Raw genomic sequence first — 22,553 nt, forward strand, 5'->3', positions numbered from 1 at the left:
TGCTTCTAGAAAACTGCGGAACGTCTCCTAATCGCTTGCGAATCGGGAACTTGGTCCTGTTCATCCTTTCTATCTGTTGTTGTGTGATGAAAGAAGAAAGCAAGGGTGAGCAGCAAGCCCACCAAAATAATATGTATAATGATTAATAGTATATGAGCCTTCTCTTAGTACTCATGAAAGTCTTGGTCAAAAGAAATGAACCAAGTTGATATCTTAATGCGATGAAGTCGCAAAATATTCAGTATATATATATATACATATATACTTTTCAAAATATTGGAAGTCCTCTTCCATGCATAATATACACAAAGTCCCAGTGTATAACTGTATAAAAAAAATATCGTTGCAAGGTGATCTCATATATCTAACCTTGTCTCAACGTTTTTCTGAAAATCTTTGTCATTCATAAGACAATTATTAATTAGATATAAGTTTAAAAGATGAAGTTACAAGATACCCCAATATGCTTATATCTTTCCCAAATACTACTTGAACTACCACCGTTCAAGTTATAATTAGCTTCAAAAGTTCATCACATAGATGAGACTATAAGACAAGATTTGAATAGATTAAATCTTTAAAATATTATCAAAATAAAATGAAGTTACGAGATACTTCATTTGATGTAAACATCATTTTGAAAACTTGACCCTGCCAACACTCAACAATCGCCCAACCGTAGCCTTTCTATCGAAGTGCTCTGGGTAGTGTTTGCCGAAATTATCCAATTGGATGATGAACTCATTACGGGAGTTTGCCGTGCCAGGAAGACCACTTACGATGATCAGTCGTAGTAGTACAACCCCACCATTTTCTACATGTAGAGGAGAACCTGTCGGATTTACTTGTCAACCGAACACTGAACTCCTAAGGAATGGACCGCCTTAGCGGAACTTCCAGGCCATTTGGGCCAATATAATAAGGCTGGGCCGGCGCTACTCGGCCACTTACGCCACTCCTAGTTCAGATGAAATCCATGACTCTGAAACGTAAAGCTTGTCCCCACTTTCCCCAAGTAGAAACTTGTTGATACGGCTCCACCAAGAAGTCGTATCTATTTGGAAAGGAGAACTCACCGATATTTCCCAGGCGATGCCTGTTAATGGATTAACTTGTTCCAAGAATTTTACTTCCCGAGTGTTGGGTAAGTAATTAATTCATTTATCAAAACAGCAACCTTGTTGCGAATATAAAACACACCACAGAGCCGGATCCCTCAGGTTTTGAGCGAGTATTTAAATCCCCTTCGAAAGGAGGATCTTAAAAAAAATGAGTTTTGGGATCCGCTCTAACTTTTAAAAAAATCATTTTGAAGATTCGCAAAACATTTTTAAGAATGTTTGGAGTGAAGCTGATTTAATGAAGTAAATCAGTCCCCAGAATATTTAGAAAATGTCTGAATATTATTATTTAAATAATATTCCCATAAAGAATAATATTTATAAAATAATTGAAGTAGAAGTATTAAAACTTATACTTGAAATGAATAGCAAATTATCAAAGATATACTTATACGAAAGTAATATCTTTATTTGAATAATCAAAAGTAAGTTTGATTATCGACACCTTATTCTTTAATACAATAAAGAATATTATTAAGTAATAAGCGGAGTCATAATACCTCGAATGAATACTATAAATAATATTCATAAAATAAAGGAGTCATACATCCTCAAATGAATATCCAAGTAATATTCAATAATAATATAAACTGAGTCATAAGCCCTCGAATGAATATTCAAATAATATTCAAATAATAAAATAAACTGAGTCATAAGCCCTCGAATGAATACTCAAATTAATATTCAATTAAGTAAAATAAAGGTATCGAATAAACCTTATTCGATCCATAGTTTTAAAAACTATATCCATATATATAAATATATATATATATATAATATACTCGGGAACATCGACTCCCGATTTAGAAATATGTTCACCTTTTATCCCCTATACTAAGGGTATACGCAACTACTTGCTTATTTCTAGCATAGGTATTATGCAACTATAAGCATTGAAATCAACAGATAGATAACCAGATTACGAAACAGACATGCATATATACCATATCAGCATGCTCCAATATATCGCAAAATTTGCTAATAACAATCATGCACTATCACAAGATAATGCATATACATATATTTACATCACAACAACAGTATATCGGGTAGAAAACTTTCCTGAGCGACTGGGGGTTACGAATGGCTCGGGACGAGTCTGGTAACCTATAAACAACAAGTAAGTTGGAATTAAACCAAAGTCACTTGTAAATCTATACTTTAACTAACTTAGACTCTAACGCTTGTTTTGCGCTTACTGATTCTCTTAAGTCACTCGAGTACCCTCGGCTCCACCATTTTTAATAATTTAACCTTTACGAGTTTTAAGGCGATTCCTTCGCGAGTGTCTTACCAACTGCCTAACACACTTACCATAAATGTTTCATACATTAATTAACCCTTTTTGGTCTTTAACCTATGTTTCAAAGTAAGGCGAGGGGAAAAGTTTCGTTCGCGAAACGCCGTTACTTGAAACGGTCGTTTCTCCTAAACCGTGCATTGGAATCGAATGAACTACATATCAAAACGAAGCTCGTAACATGAGCTATCTAAACATTGCAGTGGTCATAATATAGCAGGGGGTTCTCGGGTCCTAATGTTACGCACAAAAACAGTCCAAAGAAAATCGGACGTTACGACGGCTATGTTTACGCGATTACCAATGTTTAAACTACTCCAATTAACCACCAACCAACTCATAACCATCAATACAACAAAACTTCACCTAAACCATACCACATCAGTCCATAATCTCCAAGGTTTTCAACTCAAACAACCACAATCAAGACCTATGAACTATAATCAAGCTTCAATTACCAAAAATACTTCCAAATCAAACCAAACTACTAATAATCACAATCCATGCTTCTCATTTCACAACACCAACCATTAAATTTACTAACAAATAAAGTAAAGGCTAGGGTTTGAAGTTTATACCTTCCTTGGGAGGTGTTAAGTTGCTAGGAAGCCTTAGGGAGCCTCCTACAAGCTTGATCTTTCCAAAGAAATCAAGAACACAAAGTTAGGCTTTGAAGTTTCTAAAAGTCCGATTTAAAGAACTGTAAAAATGAGGGTCTTACCATGATTATTTGGACGAGACTTGTGAACAAGAGTTGTAGGCCATCTCAATACCTTTCCAATGAGCTATAGAACACAATATTTGAGTGAGAAATGAAGGAGATACAGCAGTTTTAGTGTTCTGGTTCTGTTTTGGCCGAGAGCATGAAGAACAATGCCTTGGTTTCTTTTTGATTTTGATGAAAAATGATTTGCTTGGCTTGGTTGGTTTGATTTTTGTGTTTGTTTTAGTAAATTACCTAGTTGCCCTTGATTTTGTGTGGTTAAAAAGCCACCACATCTCCTTCCTTCCCATGTCATGCTTGTGTCATCCTCATGATGTCATCCTCCCCTCCTTGTCCTCTTTCTATTGGTTGGATGACATCATCCCCACTAATCCCCTTGATTAACTTCCTAATCGTTTGCCTAATGACCACTGATCTGTTATACGGTTCGCTTAACTTTCGTTTTCGTTTATCGTTTGAGGGATCATACCCGGGATCTTATTACTTAGGTTCCCTTAACCTTTCTCAATATATTATATTCCTTTTATGATCCTCTCCTATAATCCTTTAATTTAAATCATTTTTATCCTGTTACCTTTTTCTTAAATCTTTCCGTATCTAGTGTATTTCTGGGAAAAATCAAAGTGTTCGGATTTGGATTCTGACGATCTTTACATACACTTATATCCCATATAAAGTACTAATAAAATCTCAGAATATCCATATCAGAACCCCTACATAGTGTGGCATGAAAAGTTTTCTCATTCAGCAAAAACACTATTCATAAGGGTTTCAAAAATTTCCCAAAAATTGGGGTTATTACAGTTATTGTTGCTTTTTATGTTTGTAACAAAGTTTGTAAGCAAACCACTCGGAGATTTTTCTTAATAATATAAGATCAATCCCCCGAAGCTCTTGTGTTTGTGTTTGTTTTTCATAGTATCTTTATTCGCTGCGAATTTATTTGAAAAACAAACGATAATACATTCACCCCCCTCTGTATTAACCTAGTGGACCTAACAAGTTAAATATAAGCACTGCATATCATCCTCAGACAGACGGTCAGAGTGAGCGAACTATACAAGCAATTGAAGACATGTTGCGCAGTTGTGCAATCGATTTTGCTGGAAGTTGGGATGATCACTTACCACTAGTTGAGTTCTCGTACAACAACAGTTACCACTCCAGCATCGGAATGCCCCCATATGAAGCCTTATACGAAAGAAAGTGCAGATCTCCGACAAATTGGGACGAGGTAGGAGAAGGAAAAGTTCTTGGCCCTGAATTGGTTCAGCAAATGAAGGAAACAGTCGCCTTAATTCGGAAGAGACTAGTTGCTGCTCAAGACAGGCAAAGAAAGTACGCTGATCCTGCCTGAAAGGATGTAAGTTTCCAAGTGGGTGAAGCTGTATTGCTAAAAGTGTCACCATGGAAGGGTTTGACTCGATTTGGGAAAAAGGGGAAATTGGCACCGCGTTATATTGGTCTTTTTGAAGTTCTAAATCAAATAGGAAAAGTAGCCTATGAGTTGGCACTACCGCCTCAATATCAGCATGTTCATAATGTATTTCATGTGTCTTTGCTCAAAAAGTATAATCCGGATGTCAATCATGTGATAAAGTATGAGCCGTTAGAAATTCAGAAAGATTTATCTTACGTGGAGCAACCTATCAAGATACTCAACTAGCAAGAGAGGATTCTTAGAAATAAGTCAGTAAAATTGGTAAAAGTACTTTGGAGGAATCCCAAGGTCGAAGAATCGACATGGGAGATAGAGTCTGATATGCGTAATCGGTATCCTCACTTGTTGTCCTAGATTCTGAGGACAGAATCCTTTAAGGGGGAGAGGATGTTACAACCAGTATATTTTTAGTTGAATTATATGTATATATGTTTATATATCAAGAGTGAGTCAAATATGTGCTTTTATGAGTCTTAAGGGTCATACTTTATGAGTTGTAAATTAAATATTTATTTGGAAATTTTTTTGAGAAAAGAAATGCATTTATTTGAGTAGTTTGTGATATATTATTAAAGATATTAGTTTATGGAAATTCTTTATATAAAAACTTGTTTCCTTTAAATTTTTGAAAGTGATCTCAAAAGTTTTTAAAATCCTAAAATATTTTATGGTACGACTTTTGTGATATAAAGACTTATATTTTTATTTATAAAACTCTTTCTCTAAATGATATTTGATTAATTAGATTAATAATTTGCCATTTACCATGATACCCTTGCATGCAAAAATCCACTCAATTGAAGGGAGAGGTATTATTGTCAAATCCAACCCCACTAACTTCACTTTAACAAGTTAATTTCTTAAGTTGCCCTTGCATGAAAACCTTATTAGTTTTAGAAGAAGAATAAAAAGGTAAATTGAGATTCCACTATCATCAAACCTCCACCATATCATCACTATGTGTAACACCCCCAGATCCGGGGTCGGGGATCCGGGTCATCACGGTCTTTCTTTCCACAATATCACTTCACTTAATTAATAATAAATAACCTTATGCTGTGACCCCACACTAACACACACCACAACCCGTTATAGTCTCAGAGATGAAATTTAAATAAGTACAAGTCTTTGAATCCACAATTTAAAAGTTATTACATCCCAAAATGATTACTTGATAAATTTACAGTTAATTGCCATTATCTGCCACAAGTTATTATTATACATAATTGATTCTCAAAAGTAGATGGTCTGATCTACAATAGATCTACCTCTGCAGCTATAGCAGCTACAACATCAACGGGAAGACGCGGGACGCTTCCCACGCGCTTGCGCTGGGTCTGCTGGAGTCTGGCCATCTTTCCTAACTGTTGTTGTGTGATGAAGAAAGAAAGCAAGGGTGAGCAGCAAGCCCACCAAAATAATATGTATAATGATTAACAATATATAAGCCTTCTCATAGTACTCATGAAAGTCTTGGTCAAAAGAAATGAACCAAGTTGATATCTTAATGCGATGAAGTCGCAAAATATTCATTATATATATATACATATATACTTTTCAAAATATTGGAAGTCCTCTTCCATGCACAATATACACAAAGTCCCAGTGTATAACTGTATAAAAAAAATATCGTTGCAAGGTGATCTCATATATCTAACCTTGTCTCAACGTTTTTCTGAAAATCTTTGTCATTCATAAGACAATTATTAATTAGATATAAGTTTAAAAGATGAAGTTACAAGATACCCCAATATACTTATATCTTTCCCAAATACTACTTGAACTACCACCGTTCAAGTTATAATTAGCTTCAAAAGTTCATCACATAGATGAGACTATAAGGCAAGATTTGAATAGATTAAATCTTTAAAATATTATCAAAATAAAATGAAGTTACGAGATACTTCATTTGATGTAAACATCATTTTGAAAACTTGACCCTGCCAACACTCAACAATCGCCCAACCGTAGCCTTTCTATCGAAGTGCTCTAGGTAGTGTTGCAGAAATTATCCAATTGGATGATGAACTCATTACGGGAGTTTGCCGCGCCAGGAAGACCACTTACGATGATCAGTCGTAGTAGTACAACCCCACCATTTTCTACATGTAGAGGAGAACCTGTCGGATTTACTTGTCAACCGAACACTGAACTCCTAAGGAATGGACCGTCTTAGCGGAACTTCCAGGCCATTTGGGCCAATATAATAAGGCTGGGCCGGCGCTACTCGGCCACTTACGCCACTCCTAGTTCAGATGAAATCCATGACTCTGAAACGTAAAGCTTGTCCCCACTTTCCCCAAGTAGAAACTTGTTGATACGGCTCCACCAAGAAGTCGTATCTATTTGGAAAGGAGAACTCACCGATATTTCCCAGGCGATGCCTGTTAATGGATTAACTTGTTCCAAGAATTTTACTTCCCGAGTGTTGGGTAAGTAATCAATTCATTTATCAAAACAGCAACCTTGTTGCGAATATAAAACACACCACAGAGCCGGATCCCTCAGGTTTTGAGCGAGTATTTAAATCCCCTTCGAAAGGAGGATCTTAAAAAAAATGAGTTTTTGGGATCCGCTCTAACTTTTAAAAAAATCATTTTGAAGACTCGCAAAACATTTTTAAGAATGTTTGGAGTGAAGCTGATTTAATGAAGTAAATCAGTCCCCAGAATATTTAGAAAATGTCTGAATATTATTATTTAAATAATATTCCCATAAAGAATAATATTTATAAAATAATTGAAGTAGAAGTATTAAAACTTATACTTGAAATGAATAGCAAATAATCAAAGATATACTTATACGAAAGTAATATCTTTATTTGAATAATCAAAAGTAAGTTTGATTATCGACACCTTATTCTTTAATACAATAAAGAATATTATTAAGTAATAAGCGGAGTCATAATACCTCGAATGAATACTATAAATAATATTCATAAAATAAAGGAGTCATACATCCTCAAATGAATATCCAAGTAATATTCAATAATAATATAAACTGAGTCATAAGCCCTCGAATGAATATTCAAATAATATTCAAATAATAAAATAAACTGAGTCATAAGCCCTCGAATGAATACTCAAATTAATATTCAATTAAGTAAAATAAAGGTATCGAATAAACCTTATTCGATCCATAGTTTTAAAAACTATATCCATATATATATAAATATATATATATATAATATACTCGGGAACATCGACTCCCGGTTTAGAAATATGTTCACCTTTTATCCCCTATACTAAGGGTATACGCAACTACTTGCTTATTTCTAGCATAGGTATTATGCAACTATAAGCATTGAAATCAACAGATAGATAACCAGATTACGAAACAGACATGCATATATACCATATCAGCATGCTCCAATATATCGCAAAATTTGCTAATAACAATCATGCACTATCACAAGATAATGCATATACATATATTTACATCACAACAACAGTATATCGGGTAGAAAACTTGCCTGAGCGACTGGGGGTTACGAATGGCTCGGGACGAGTCTGGTAACCTATAAACAACAAGTAAGTTGGAATTAAACCAAAGTCACTTGTAAATCTATACTCTAACCAACTCAGACTCTAACGCTCGTTTTGCGCTTACTGATTCTCTTAAGTCACTCGAGTACCCTCGGCTCCACCATTTTTAATAATTTAACCTTTACGAGTTTTAAGGCGATTCCTTCGCGAGTGTCTTACCAACTGCCTAATACACTTACCATAAATGTTTCATGCATTAATTAACCCTTTTTGGTCTTTAACCTATGTTTCAAAGTAAGGCGAGGGGAAAAGTTTCGTTCGCGAAACGCCGTTACTTGAAACGGTCGTTTCTCCTAAACCGTGCATCGGAATCGAACGAACTACATATCAAAACGAAGCTCGTAACATGAGCTATCTAAACATGGCAGTGGTCATAATCTAGCAGGGGGTTCTCGGGTCCTAATGTTATGCACAAAAACAGTCCAAAGAAAATCGGACGTTACGACGGCTATGTTTACGCGATTACCAATGTTTAAACTACTCCAATTAACCACCAACCAACTCATAACCATCAATACAACAAAACTTCACCTAAACCATACCACATCAGTCCATAATCTCCAAGTTTTTCAACTCAAACAACCACAATCACGACCTATGAACTATAATCAAGCTTCAATTACCAAAAACACTTCCAAATCAAACCAAACTACTAATAATCACAATCCATGCTTCTCATTTCACAACACCAACCATTAAAATTACTAACAAATAAATTAAAGGCTAGGGTTTGAAGTTTATACCTTCCTTGGGAGGTGTTAAGTTGCTAGGAAGCCTTAGGGAGCCTCCTACAAGCTTGATCTTTCCAAAGAAATCAAGAACACAAAGTTAGGCTTTGAAGTTTCTAAAAGTCCGATTTAAAGAACTGTAAAAATGAGGGTCTTACCATGATTATTTGGACGAAACTTGTGAACAAGAGTTGTAGGCCATCTCAATACCTTTCCAATGAGCTATAGAACACAATATTTGAGTGAGAAATGAAGGAGATACAGCAGTTTTAGTGTTCTGGTTCTGTTTTGGCCGAGAGCATGAAGAACAATGCCTTGGTTTCTTTTTGATTTTGATGAAAAATGATTTGCTTGGCTTGGTTGGTTTGATTTTTGTGTTTGTTTTAGTAAATTACCTAGTTGCCCTTGATTTTGTGTGGTTAAAAAGCCACCACATCTCCTTCCTTCCCATGTCATGCTTGTGTCATCCTCATGATGTCATCCTCCCCTCCTTGTCCTCTTCTCATTGGTTGGGTGACATCATCCTTTCTAATCCCTTTGATTAACTTCCTAATTGTTTGCCTAATGACCGCTGATCTGTTATACGGTTCGCTTAACTTTTGTTTTCGTTTATCGTTTGAAGGATCATACCCGGGATCTTATTACTTAGGTTCCCTTAACCTTTCTCAATATATTATATTCCTTTTATGATCCTCTCCTATAATCCTTTAATTTAAATCCTTTTTATCCTGTTACCTTTTTCTCAAATCTTTCCGTATCTAGTGTATTTCCGGGAAAAATCAAAGTGTTCGGATTTGGATTCTGACGATCTTTACATACACTTATATCCCATATAAAGTACTAATAAAATCTCAGAATATCCATATCAGAACCCCTACATAGTGTGGCATGAAAAGTTTTCTCATTCAGCAAAAACACTATTCATAAGGGTTTCAAAAATTTCCCAAAAATTGGGGTTATTACACTATGTGTCATTTCACCACTTACACACACAAACTCACTCTCCTCTCTCCTCTTTTTTCTCTCTCGGCCGAAGCCAAGCCCCCCCCGTTTTGTTCATTTTCTTTCATCTTTTCTTCAAAATTCTTGCTAGAAATCATTCTCTAAGCCTTGATCACTTGTTTAGTAATTTAAATATTAAGTGTACTACTTGGTTTAAGCTTGCATGTTGAGTTTTGAGTGAAGCCTAATGTTGAAAACCTTGATTCTTGTGAGTTTAAGGTTCAAAACAAAGGCAAAGAATCAAGAGTGGAATTGATCAATGGTTGAGGGTATTCCTTGCCATTTTGTATGATCATTTCACTCTTTTCCATTCGGCAATGACTCTTTAAGAGCTGAATGGATTAGAGTTTTGTGTTCTTTATTTGTGATTAAATGTTATGTGAAGAAGTCTTGATTGCATGTTGCTTTAAAGCTTAATTTTTGATGGATCGTGATCTTTAAAACCCTTGCATGTCATGAAATACTTGGGATATTGTATGTTAAATGATTTCATGTGGGATTTACACTCAAAATCTTAGAGTACTAGAAGTGCATGTTGGAAACTAGACTATATACTTGATTTTGGCTTTAAATTCGATCATATGCCTTAGATATAACTTGATTTGATAAAAAAGAGTATACTTTTCTTGACAAGTGCTTTATTATGAAAAAATATAGTTTTTACAGTGGGTTAATGAGTATATTCAATTATTATTGTGTTTGCATGTTTTTATGGATATTCGTTTTATGCATGAGTACTCGAAAACATGATTTTAGTGTTAGTCTTGCTACTTTATTTGTATTATTTGGTCATGGTGCATTAATGTATGAATGATCTCCACCACGTGTTAGCGGGATAGATGAAGTATTAGGTTAGTATTTGTGCTTGGTTACAGATTAGGTTCATGGTTTATAAATGGGAATTAAGGTGCAAGGTTAGTGTAAGGTTTGTCTTTTTCCAGAATGTTGCACTAGTTTGTAGGAGGTTTTGAATGGGCATTCGTTGGGCATTTGTAGGCCCAAGCCACCAGAATTTAGGAATTGACCTATAGTTGATCCCAGAAGCTTTAAATGTAAGAAATTAACTCACTTAGTTAGGTGCACAAGTCGAATCATGACTTCTGGTCAGAACATAGTCAGTTTCAGTGAGGAGCACTTTTAAGATTAGAAAGTGGTGTCATTTGTAGGACCTCATTAGGCCTTGCTTAGCCTTGATACTAGGGAGTTTTTGGGAGGTTTTTCAGGCCATATTTCAAAGGTTTAGAGTTAAAACCAAGAGTATAAAGTGAGTTCAAATCAGGGCAGTTTGAGTGTCACTAGGACAGGAGAGAGCCATCTTTGAGAATAGGCCCAAGGAGGTCTAGGTTGAGCCTTGGTGTCATTACAAGTGCACAAGTAAGATTTAGGACTTGAGATTCCATTGTAGTAATTTGAGTGTCAAACCTTGAGTGGAAAGGGATTCATTGTCGCATAGTACCATTCGGTGTCACCTAAAAGTTGCACTTAAGAATACATTATCCTTGCACTTACATTTTTGCATCCTTAGAAGTGAGGCCTGAGTTGACCATTGAGTTTAATTGTTAGTAAGAGGTCAAAAGAAGGTTAGGCCATAGGTGTGGCTAAATGAAATGGAGTTTGGCTAGTAAAGGCACTTCAAAACTTGGAGAGCTAGTTGGGTTGCACTAGACTAGGTAGCACTTCGAGTCAATCGTGTTGGTTGAGTGAGATCATTCAATACTCAATAGTGCACAATTATATCAATGTTGTATATTATGTGATTAAATGTGTTATGTGATCTTGAATGATTATTTGAACATAATAAGTGATTAGTAAAGAGTCGAATGTGTAGTTAGGCCTAAATGCCAATATGATTTGAAATCTTTAAGTAGGATGAAGTTTTTGTGAGAGTGTATCTTGATGAGGTCTAATATTTTTGTGTAGGCTCAGGAGAAGATAGTAAACTTGTCGTCAAAGTCGAGTAGTGCTCCCGGTTGCTTCTACGATCAAGACGAGAGTTAGTCCAACCTTCTTAAGGCAAGTGTTTTTGACCTCACTTATCGTTCTAGTGATGTTTTCCTTAAAATATATATTGCAAGTGTTTTACCCTTGTCAATTCTATATGTTACAAGTGTTCCCGTACTTCTTGATATGTTGCAAGTGTCCTTTGACCCTCTAGAGATATATATTGAGATTTATTCTGAACTATTATGATATATTGCAAATGTACCGAACCACTCCTTTGAATTATGATAGCACGTTCGTATATTGATCTTTTATTGTTGTCACCATGATATATTGTTGCAAATATTCTGATTTTGGATTGAGATTTTACAAATGCTGTGTATACGCTTATGAAAAACATGCCCTTATAAACTATAAAACCTCATATGTTATCTCTCTTATTAACCGCTATTCTTTGTACTCTTACACCTCCGAGTTACCAACTCTTTACATAAATCCTTACAATCATACCCAAAGTTTGTCACTAGACATATCTGAAAGGCATATGTAATAGCCTATTTGTTTATTCGAGGATTTAACTCAACTCAAATAAGAGTGTAACAAGTAAATAGTGGTTCTATCGTCATAGAGATCTCTCAAAGTAACATATGTCAAAGGATTAAGTAACATTGTTCATCTATAGTCTTGGGGACTTAATTCACTGAAAGAAGCTCAAGAAATTGATCAAGCCTCAGTGATATAAATCAAGATTGTGGATTTAATCAAGTGACAGAGATCTCGTCAGGGTATCAATTAATTACAAGGATTTAGTCTGAAGAAAATCAAGAGTATCAAGGTCAAGGCATGAAGAAACGTAACGGAAGTTAGTCACTCATGAACCAGACAGTACATCGAGTGTCAACATTGAAGTGGTGGAATTGATTCGTAATTGATAGTGATTTTCAGAAGATTTTCAGAAGAATGGTTGCTGTTCAAGATTGGTATTAATTCTCTATTAATTAATTAAGTCATATAATTTAATTAAGAAAATAAATTAAATCTGCAAAGATTAATTCATTGATTAATTGAATTAATTGATTAATTAATTCAGAATTATTATTTGATTAAAATCTGTTTTAATCCAGCAAGACTATCTTTTGTACTAGCAAGACAATCGATATAACAATCAATAGTCATACCGAAAGTCATATCAGTTCAATTGATAGTCCTACCGAAAGTCTTACCAGTTAAAAGGATTGTCATGCTGATCCAAACGGATTGTCTTGCCGAAAGTCTTACTGATTAAATTGAAGTGGTTTTTTTACAAAACCAATAGAAGCAGATCATTTTAAATGAGTGCATTGAATATCATACAGAAGAACACAGAACAAAAAGAAAACCTGTAGAGAACTTATTGCAAATTCTCAGATCATTTATTTCTAGTATTTATTGTTAAATCCAATCCACTAGAAATACCTTTCTTGTTCTTGTGTAACTATCTAGCGGATTGAAATCCCAAGAACTTAATCTCAAATCGCTTTTAGCATTTGATCTTTTTATTGCAAAAATAGAAAAAGTTCATGTCGAATTTATTCTAGATTTGTGATAATTGATTTGAGATTAATCCCTTGTAAACGATACCGTTGTTGTAACACCTTTCAAGTTTAATAATAATTTTATTTAACTTGAATTTTGTTTCACTTTTTTATTCCGCATTTTATTCGATTAAACGGTATTGTTTGTATTCAACCCCCCTTCTACAAACATATTGAGACCTAACAATATCCCTTATTTATAACCCTCAAATTTGAGACCTTTATCTTGTAGAATAACGTTATGACTATTTTTCAATACTTTTTTCCTTGTTATTAAAGCATTGCTGACTATCCTTGAATACCCTGCTAGTGAGAAGTCACATCATTCTGATAAGAGTTTTTTAACTCGAAATTCTTGATTGATGATTTAAACCCCTTTGTATAGATCTTTGTAAAGTTCTCCTTGGCATCGGTTTTATAAAAGTTAATTGCTCTTTAAATAAAAGAATGTTTTCTTGAGATTGGTGAACTGGAGTAAGGCGCAAGTCCCTTTCACACTTATTATGTTAGGCTTAAAAGATGCCTAGAGATCCCATTAAATTATTTAGAATCCAGCGAGGTTCGGGATTGCTTCACGGCTGATCACCGGCTGTAATCCGTAACGTCTTAAAATTGATTTTGAGCAATGATTCGGTTACAAATATTTTGACTTGAATAATGATGCCATATACCTCAATTTCCAGATATAAATTGTTATGATGTTAAATTATGTTTTATGATATTCCTTGCTGAGCGCTCGACTCACTTCTTGCTTTTTATTTATGTCATTTCAGCTAGCATTTATGGTTAGATTCAAGCAGACTGCTCATAAGTCTACCGGTAGAGATGCTGAGGCTTATGTTAGAGTTAAGGTAGTATAGTTGGCGTTTGTGTGAGGACCGGTAGCTTTAAATATAAGTTGTAATAGTTGTAGTATGAGACTGTTTAAACCCTGAACCTTTGCGATCTTGGATTCTGTTGTTAACATCCGTTTGTAATAACTTTGTATTTATTCAGTTATATTTTGTTAATGTTATTTTGGGGTTGTGACAGTGCCCGCCATCTTGAAAGATGATTCCCCGGTGCTTGTTTGCGCACATGTGCGGTAATGCCAATTAATATGTGGAATTTCTTGAGGCCATTCTTTTTTTGATCATGTATTAATACGAGTTTTCTCATGAACAATCGAATTGAGCTGAACTCGAGTCGATTTCGAACAAAGTCGAGTTATCTACTAATAGTTCACATATACTCCGCCTGCCTCAATTTATCTGTTATGTTTGAATTTTTATCTTCAAACTGACCAAATTTTGACTGAAATATATATAGTATATAATCAAACATAATTATAAAAATTATATATATGCTTTAATATGTGAGTTTTAGTTTTTCAATATAATGAAAAATTAATTTATAATATATGGTCAAAATTGAGTTAATTTGACCACAAAAAAAATCAAACAAAAGAGAGAACTTGGACAGATGGAATACTTTTCAGTCGACCAACCTTAGAGTATAATTTATAGTTTTATATGTTATATTGCGAGTAAATAGTAGTCTTTATCTTTAGACACTTGCACCCTCCACTTATTTCTTATTAATCAAAATCATTTTATTAAGTCGAGTTCTAATAAAATATCAAATTTCATTTTAAATTAGTGAGGCATTTAGAACTTTAGAAATCGTACATTATTTTTCAAATTGTCGATGGCGAAATTTCATTATTTTTCATTTTTTAATTTAATTTATTTTTTACAAATTATAATTTATTTAATGTTGTTTATGAAAATGTGAATAATGGGAGACAACTAGATCAAGATAACAATGTTTTTGATAGTTTACTTAAGAAAAGATTAAATGTGTAATTTAGAAATATAAACAAAATTTCTAAAACAACTTAGTTATAAATAAATAACAAGAAAATTATAATAATAAAAATATTTAAGTGATTAGTAATAATTATTATTTTTAATATATATAAATTTTATTCGAGCCGAGTTGAGTTAGCCGATTCCGAGTCAAACAAACTCGGGTATGCTCGTTTACTTATCCGAACTCATTTTTATGTTAAGATGAGCTTGTTTAAGAAAACAAATTGAACCGGTTTCATTTCAACAAATTGAATCCGAGTTTTATTAACGAAGATCTCTGTTCATTTGTAGCCCCATTTAAAATACAAAAATATCAACGAATTTCCGAATAAAATCACATACTTGTACCAAACATATAGCATATATACCCATACTAAAAGTCAGAAGAAAAGAATAAAAAAATACGAGTATAAAAAATTAAAAAAAAAGAACTGTTTTTACAAGGAGATGTCCTGTTCGAGGCGCAGACTATACGTGCAACATAGTTATTAGTTACACTAAAATATAGAGGACGGTTCTTTTCCTGTTGAAAAATATGGCCCGCAAATTTAATAGTTGATACCCTTAACAGCCTAGTTTTCCTACATTAACGGTTGGTCCGTGACTGACAATTTTCCATTTTCATAACAATATATTCCCCCATACCATGTAAAATGAACACTTGTCTCAACTCATAAATCTCTCAACCCCATTTATCGTCAAACCCAAACTTAATCAGTCAAGCATCAACTTCACATATCTGCATTGTATGTACATGACTTTTTCCTCCACTTGTTCATCTTCACACTACATCACTTTTTCTGCCCGTCATTCACGGTCACACAATCTCTTTCACGGGTATGAAACATTTGAACTTTTTGTATGTTATGATTTTGTTATTTAGATTGGTGAATTCATGTTGATGTTCTGGGGATTTTCATCAACTGTGATGGCCTAGTTGGTAGTTGAAAAATCAAGTTCCTTGCTTTCTTTTATCTAATGTATAGTTCTTCAACTACCATGTTCTCTGTTTTCTTCATTGTTAGTCAGTTTAAGTGAATGTACTGAAGTTGATGGATTTCGTTTGAAGTTTCTTATTCTTGAAATGTGATTTCTGTATGTGGATACTGTTTAATCTAAGTGGTAGTAGTATTTTTTGTGTGTGCGTCTATAGATATGACGGTGATACGAGAGTTTTGTGTACTGACTTGCTACGAATATTTATTTTTATATTTCCCCCTTTGTTCTTTGAGGGTAAGTTCTGCCGACAAGAATTTGTTGACATAGTTTAATGGTAAATGTCTATCTTTCAGTCCTCTCTCAAGACAAGGTTAAGTATTCGTGAATTTGATGCTTGCGAGGTAGGCTGCCTTCCAAAAAATAAATAAACTGTTGCCTGTTTTCGGTTTTCAGAGAATTTTAAGTGCGAGTGAACCCTGTAAATGTTCTAAGATGATTGTGGTGAGGGAAAACATTGAAATCATATGGTTGTTCATCATTATTAAGTTCTACTCATTGAAATTATAAGCTTTGCTCCGTTGTTTAGTCACGCATATGGATGAAATACACACTAACTTTTGCTTTTTGTTGCATCTTTATTGTAGTCTAAAATATTGAAATAACAATTGAGCCAACAGAGTACAGGGAGCAGAGAAGATTTAGAGAATGGAGGGAAAGAAACTAGATTTTAATGCACCACTTCTATCTGTGAGAGCTAAAAGGAAAGATGTAGAATCTTCGCCCCCATGTAAGCATCTTTCTAGTTCTGCACGGAAATCAGTGTCGGAGTTAACGGAGGTGAGTAAGCCAGCTGCAGTTCCTTTTGTGTGGGAACGTACTCCAGGAAGATCCAAAGTGGAAGCAAAAGTTGAGCCTTTACCTCAAGAAGAACCTTCGACTACTCCTAGATTTCCTCCGGGAAGAGCATTCGATATTAGAAAGCGTGTTTCGGGTGAACTACTGAACCATCAATACGTTTTGAGGCTTCAAATGGAAGCATCTCCTTCAAATGAAAGCGTGAGTATCACTGGTATGGATGAAGGCTCTGCTTTAGAGGACGAAGATAATGCCGTCCTAGAATCACTTGACGCGTTATCACAAACAGAGTCGTGTTCTTGGAGCTGCAGTATCAGTGGTTCAACAGGCAGTGAGGGTTCATTTACACAATCATCCACAACCTTCAGGGCTGATCCGCAAACTCTAGATCTTATGATGGCTCGTTTCTTGCCTGCTGCAAGGGCTATGATTATAGAGACCCCAAAATATGTTAAGAAAAAGAAATCTGTTGAAAGTCAATCACCGAGGAATGTTAAGAAGGTTGTCAGTGGAGAATTAAGGCCCTTCTTAGAAAGATATGGGTCAAACACAGCATCACATTATAGTCCATACAAAAGGAATGCATCAAGTGAAGTCGAGGATGACGAGTTTGATAATCATCACAGAAAATATGGCATAGCATGTGGATTGTTGCCTCGATTATCTGTAAAAAAATCTTTGCATTTTTTTGATCCAGTGCCAAGGATAAAATCCAGGCCTCAAAGTCCCATTTCATCTGCTCCTGAGGTTCGAAGAATGGCTAGAACAGCTTATAGTGGGCCTTTACCACAAATTCAGCATGAGAAGGTGATAATTTAGACATCATTTTTGTTGTGCTTAATGGTCAATTATATTAACAATTTTGTAACTTTGCAGCAGAATTCAAAGGACAAATACTGGGATGATATTAAAATTGGAGTTCGGCAGCAAGAAATTATTGAGAAAAAGTTGCTCGGTGTCAATCTTCGTCATTCCACCGACTTGTACAGAAAAGAAAGTGTACTCCCTCGTACACGGTCAAGGAGTGCTTGTATATCTCCATACAGGAATGAAAAGCCTCGGTCTCCGTTTCATGATGGAGCAAGGTTTCTTGGTGTACCAAAGATGGTTAAAAATACAGGATCTGGTAATGTCACTTTAACTGGCAAAGAGTCTGATAAATTTTCGGATTTCTCAGCATATCAGATGTATAAACGGGAATCGGATTTGTTAAGTAGTTTAGCTGAAAAAATATTGTATATTGATTTGGTAAATAATACCGAAGTGCCAATTTTGGATTCAGAAGATCAAATGCTTAAGAAATTTTCTGCGAATACTGTGGGCGAAAGCAGAGGAACTGAAGAATCAGCTTTTAAACCAAAGTATCTAGATACAGCCGAGATGATCAAATCTACTGCTCTTAGGTCAACAGCAGCAGCATCTGCATCTTCTCGTTTCAAACTGAATCACGAGAGTATAGCGGACAACATAAAAGTCTTGAAACAGGATCAAGATATTGATCAGGAAGACAGGTCTGTACAATGCTCTGCAATTCATCCTGCTAAAATTTTAGCAGCACAAAATAAGAATTCCGAAGAAGTAAATGATGAAGAAAACGCCAGTGCTGGATTTCCTCAATCGCCTCTACCCCCACCTCTACCAAAATCACCTTCTGAGCCTTGGCTATGGCGTAATCTATCTTCCATTTCCTTACGGAATCCATTTTCGCATGGCCAACATAAGAAGAAAAATTCGAAGAAATCCTCAACTAGTTCCAAGTGGGAGAACATTGTAAAAAGTTCTAACGTTTCGCATGACCATAAACGTTATTCTGAGGTAATTTAACAATCTGCCTTCCATTTTTCTTATTGCAATAGATTTTATATTAACAAATAGATAAGTTGTAGAAGAAATTCACCAACTGTTACTGATTTTCTCGTAGTTCAAAACTAAACTGATCTCACTTTGTTCATTGCTATGACAGGAACTCGTCTCTCATGTTTCTAAGCAGTAGCAGTTGAAGCAAGCAATAGAGCTGGAGGGTCTGCTCCTGCAATATTAACTCTGGTTGTGCCTCAAAACAACTTTCAAGGACTGAAAATCGGTACAAAAACATAGATGCGTTCAACTAAAATTTGGTTAAGACGGCTGAATGTTTTGTTAAACACAAGACGAAGACGGATTACACAGTTATAGCCCGTCTCTCACATATCTCGAAAATGTACTTTTCTTGAATACAGTTTGCGTAGTGTCGTTCCGGTGAACTTTGTGATCTCTCATAGAAATCACAAACCGGAATGTGAGTGCCTATATATAAATGGAGGAAGAGCTGAGTGCTCACCCTAAATTTTTTCCAAATTTTTTTGTTAACTTGAATTCTTACTTGCACGCATTACATAATTTCCATTCGTGCAAGACAACCCAAAACCAGTATAATATATGTCCCACGGGAGAAACTGTTCTGGTAAAGATTCTTAAATCTCCCAAGTCTGTCGATTAAAAAGCAAAAAATGCAATATTTTATAAATGTAACTTGCAAATAATAACTTTGAGAAATTTGTTTATGATATATTGATCACCAGAAAAATGTGTTATACAGAGAAGTACAAATCAACCAGAAAGCGATGACACAGATATACTAATAACTAGTCACATGAATACTGCTCATTTGAAAACAACTTAGTTCTTAACTTTTGTAGGCCCTTTAACCTTATAATTCACATGTATGTATGGAATATCACTTCAGTACAGCGAACAGACCTGGATGTTTTGTCTAGCTACAAGTCACATACCGGACCAAACCCAGCTTTTTTTCTAATTTTTTTTTGAAGGTTTGAATACTGACACGATGTAGTCACTGATTGAAGAATCAAAAAAGGATTCGAATGCTCAATAGGACTGTTGGCTATGGGGTCAATAAGGTCCACCGAGTGAAGGCCCATTGGAAGATTCAACTATTGGGCCGAAGGTCCACCAGGCCCCTAAGCTGAAGGCCCACGAAGAGCCTTGGCCGCAGCCCACCTTCACCCTAAACGTTGAAATACAGAAGGGATATAACGCCCCCTTTTCACTCCCTCCTTAATGATAAGTAACGTAAGGTGCAATCATGGTGAGATTGGGTATAAAGCCCCTTGAGAAGTAAGATAAAACACACACAGATTCTCACAAACACTCTGCTTTTCTTGTATTATTTACCACACCTTTACAACCAGATTCTTATTCTCACACCGGAGGTGAATCGGGGGTACAAACCCTCGCATTCTCTTCATTTTCAGGTATCAGCCGAAGTCACCTACAAGACAACCGAAGCCTGGTCAAACACAGGAAGGAATTTGGGCGTAACATTGGGAAGTACGAGAGTTACAAGCCGAGATAACGAGAACATGGCAAAAATAATCCATGAGCATTCACCGCCACTTGGTTTTTCCGACAAGGGACAACCATCCACCCTAGGGGACGAAGATGGGGTCATCACATTGACTCCTGAAGAAGAGGCCTTACTCCTAAACATCCGGGCAGAAAAGGCCGCGGAGAAGGGCAAGGCCAAAAGTGATCAAGCTGACAAGGAAGCAGAAGCCCGAGCGAAGCGAAGAGAGGCTGACGCGCTCCGGCTGAAGGCCCTGCAGCTGTAAAGAGAGGAGATTGAATTACAAGAACGAGCTTTGTGTGAAGCAATGCGGGCCGACGAGCACGACAGAACGAATAAGGATCGAAAGGAACGTAGGGTGCATGACGAAGAAGATGAGTCTGACTCTGATTCGCATCCCCGAAGGAAAAGGACCAAATAACCCCTTTCTTCTGATTCGGATGAAGAGCCCGATGGATCCCGCCTTAGGCTCAATCACCTAGAGAAGGCCCTGTTCGGCGATAGGAGGGCCGATAAAGAACCGGTCGTGACACAGGAAATTAAGCAATATCGACCCCCTCCAGGCGAAGAAAGGCAATTCCCTAAGATGAGCGAGTTCAGTGGGAAAGGAGACCCTGAGGACCACTACGAAAAGTACGAACTCCTAATGGTTGAGATGGGTCACAATGATATCATGTTATGCAAAATGTTCAAGACCCACTACTAGAAATAGTAGATACGACATCGGTGTTTAGACGTCGGCATGTAATGCACCCGATGTTAAAATACAGTTTAACATCGGTTTTGTAAAAAGCGATGTTGAATACAAATACTGACATCGGTTTTACTTAGTAGTCGTTGTCTATGTTCAGAAATTAAAAAGGCCACAAATATGCTTTTAACTTTGAAATCGGTTGATTTTGTTAAACGTTGTCTATGGCCTTTTTAAAAAAAAAATAAAAATTACTTGTCTTTTTCTCCCCCGATTTCAGTACACTTTCCCCCTTTTAATTTTAACAAAAAATTCACTAACCTCTTATTCCCCCCTTTTCCAAAATAACTCCCGCGACCATCTCTCCCCCGACCCTCATCTCGCTCGTCTCTTTCGTCTCTCTCTTACCTCTCATATCACTCTCATCTCTCCCCTACTTCTCTCTTAGTCTTCTCTCATCTTCTCACCGTCTCTTCTCTCTTTTCGCCAAAACCCTAATTTTAGCCCCAATTCTAGTTCAAGATTTGGAGCTTCAAATTAGAGCAAATTAAACTTGAAATTGAGCATCTGGAGGTTGGAGCATCTGGAGGTTGGAGCATCTGGAGGTAGACACTTTAGAGCATCTGGAGGTTGGAGCATTGAGGTTTTGGAACATTGAGGTTTTGGAACATTGAAGAGCATCTGGAAGTATATTCTTCTTTACGGTTTATCTCCCTCATTTTTACGTTTAATATCCTGTTTATCTTCTTTGTGCATGCAAATGTTTTATATTTTTGGGGGGTTTTATGTTTGTTACTTTTTGGGGGTTTTATGTCCTATTTTTTGGGAATTTTACATCGTGTTAAATATTTTAGGTACACTGATGTAAATCAATGTTTTAGGTACATTGATGTAAATGTAAATGTTTCTGTTCTGTTTTTAATTATATATTTTCTAGGGGTTGTTCATACATATTAGTGTGTTTTGGGGGGTTTTGGGGGCTGCATTTGAACAAGTCTCAGATATGAACAAGTCTCTGCATTTCTTGTTTTGTATAATAGTCATTTTTCTAATATGAACAAGTCTCTGCATTCCTGATATGAACTATCTGTTACTTGTGTTGTATAATAATAATTGTTTTGTATAATTATCCTTCTCACAGATACGAGTAACAAATAATTTTAATTTATTTATTTATGGACTGAATTTGTTTCAATACTCAAGTTCTCACTGAGTTTTATTTATGTGAAGGAAATTTAACAATTGTCTGGGCTGTGAATGTTGGAATTATTGGTTTTTAATTATGTGATATTTTCAAATATCTTGGTTCAATTTTTTTTAAATATCTTGGTTTAATTTAGTCTAGTTTATAAATTTAGTCTAGTTTTGTAATTAATTGGGTATATGTGTAGGATCTTAGAGTAATGAATTAGTACTATAAATTATTAGGATATCAAGGTATTTACTCCTTTCTAAGTTTATATAATTAATCCCTACAGTAACCAACGCAAATTTGA

The 22,553-nt window shown here is 35.5% G+C and overlaps 1 protein-coding gene across 6 annotated transcripts; it reads left to right on the forward strand.

Annotated features, from left to right (window-relative positions):
• The first annotated feature begins 15,858 nt into the window (after positions 1–15,858).
• LOC141677817 (uncharacterized) lies at positions 15,859–19,375 on the forward strand. 6 transcript variants are annotated; one of them, XM_074483890.1, is made up of 5 exons: positions 15,859–16,063; positions 16,519–16,566; positions 16,810–17,827; positions 17,897–18,835; positions 18,984–19,375. In XM_074483890.1, the coding sequence occupies exons 3-5, from the start codon at positions 16,871–16,873 to the stop codon at positions 19,011–19,013; spliced, it is 1,926 nt and encodes a 641-aa protein (XP_074339991.1). In that variant the 5' UTR covers positions 15,859–16,063; positions 16,519–16,566; positions 16,810–16,870; the 3' UTR covers positions 19,014–19,375. The 6 variants fall into 6 exon arrangements, with proteins under 6 accessions (XP_074339991.1, XP_074339988.1, XP_074339989.1 ...); XM_074483887.1 differs by having other exon boundaries at positions 16,519–17,827; XM_074483888.1 differs by lacking the exon at positions 16,519–16,566.
• The last annotated feature ends 3,178 nt before the right edge of the window (positions 19,376–22,553 follow it).

The sequence above is a fragment of the Apium graveolens genome, chromosome 8 (genome assembly GCF_009905375.1).
Source record: "Apium graveolens cultivar Ventura chromosome 8, ASM990537v1, whole genome shotgun sequence".
Taxonomy (NCBI): Eukaryota; Viridiplantae; Streptophyta; class Magnoliopsida; order Apiales; family Apiaceae; genus Apium; species Apium graveolens.

Coding starts and splice junctions, on each gene's coding strand:
- LOC141677817 (XM_074483887.1), top strand. CDS start 16,871: ATGGAGGGAAAGAAACTAGATTTTAATGCACCACTTCTATCTGTGAGA. Junction 17,828..17,896: donor CACAAATTCAGCATGAGAAG/GTGATAATTTAG, acceptor GTAACTTTGCAG/CAGAATTCAAAGGACAAATA. Junction 18,836..18,983: donor ACCATAAACGTTATTCTGAG/GTAATTTAACAA, acceptor TTGCTATGACAG/GAACTCGTCTCTCATGTTTC.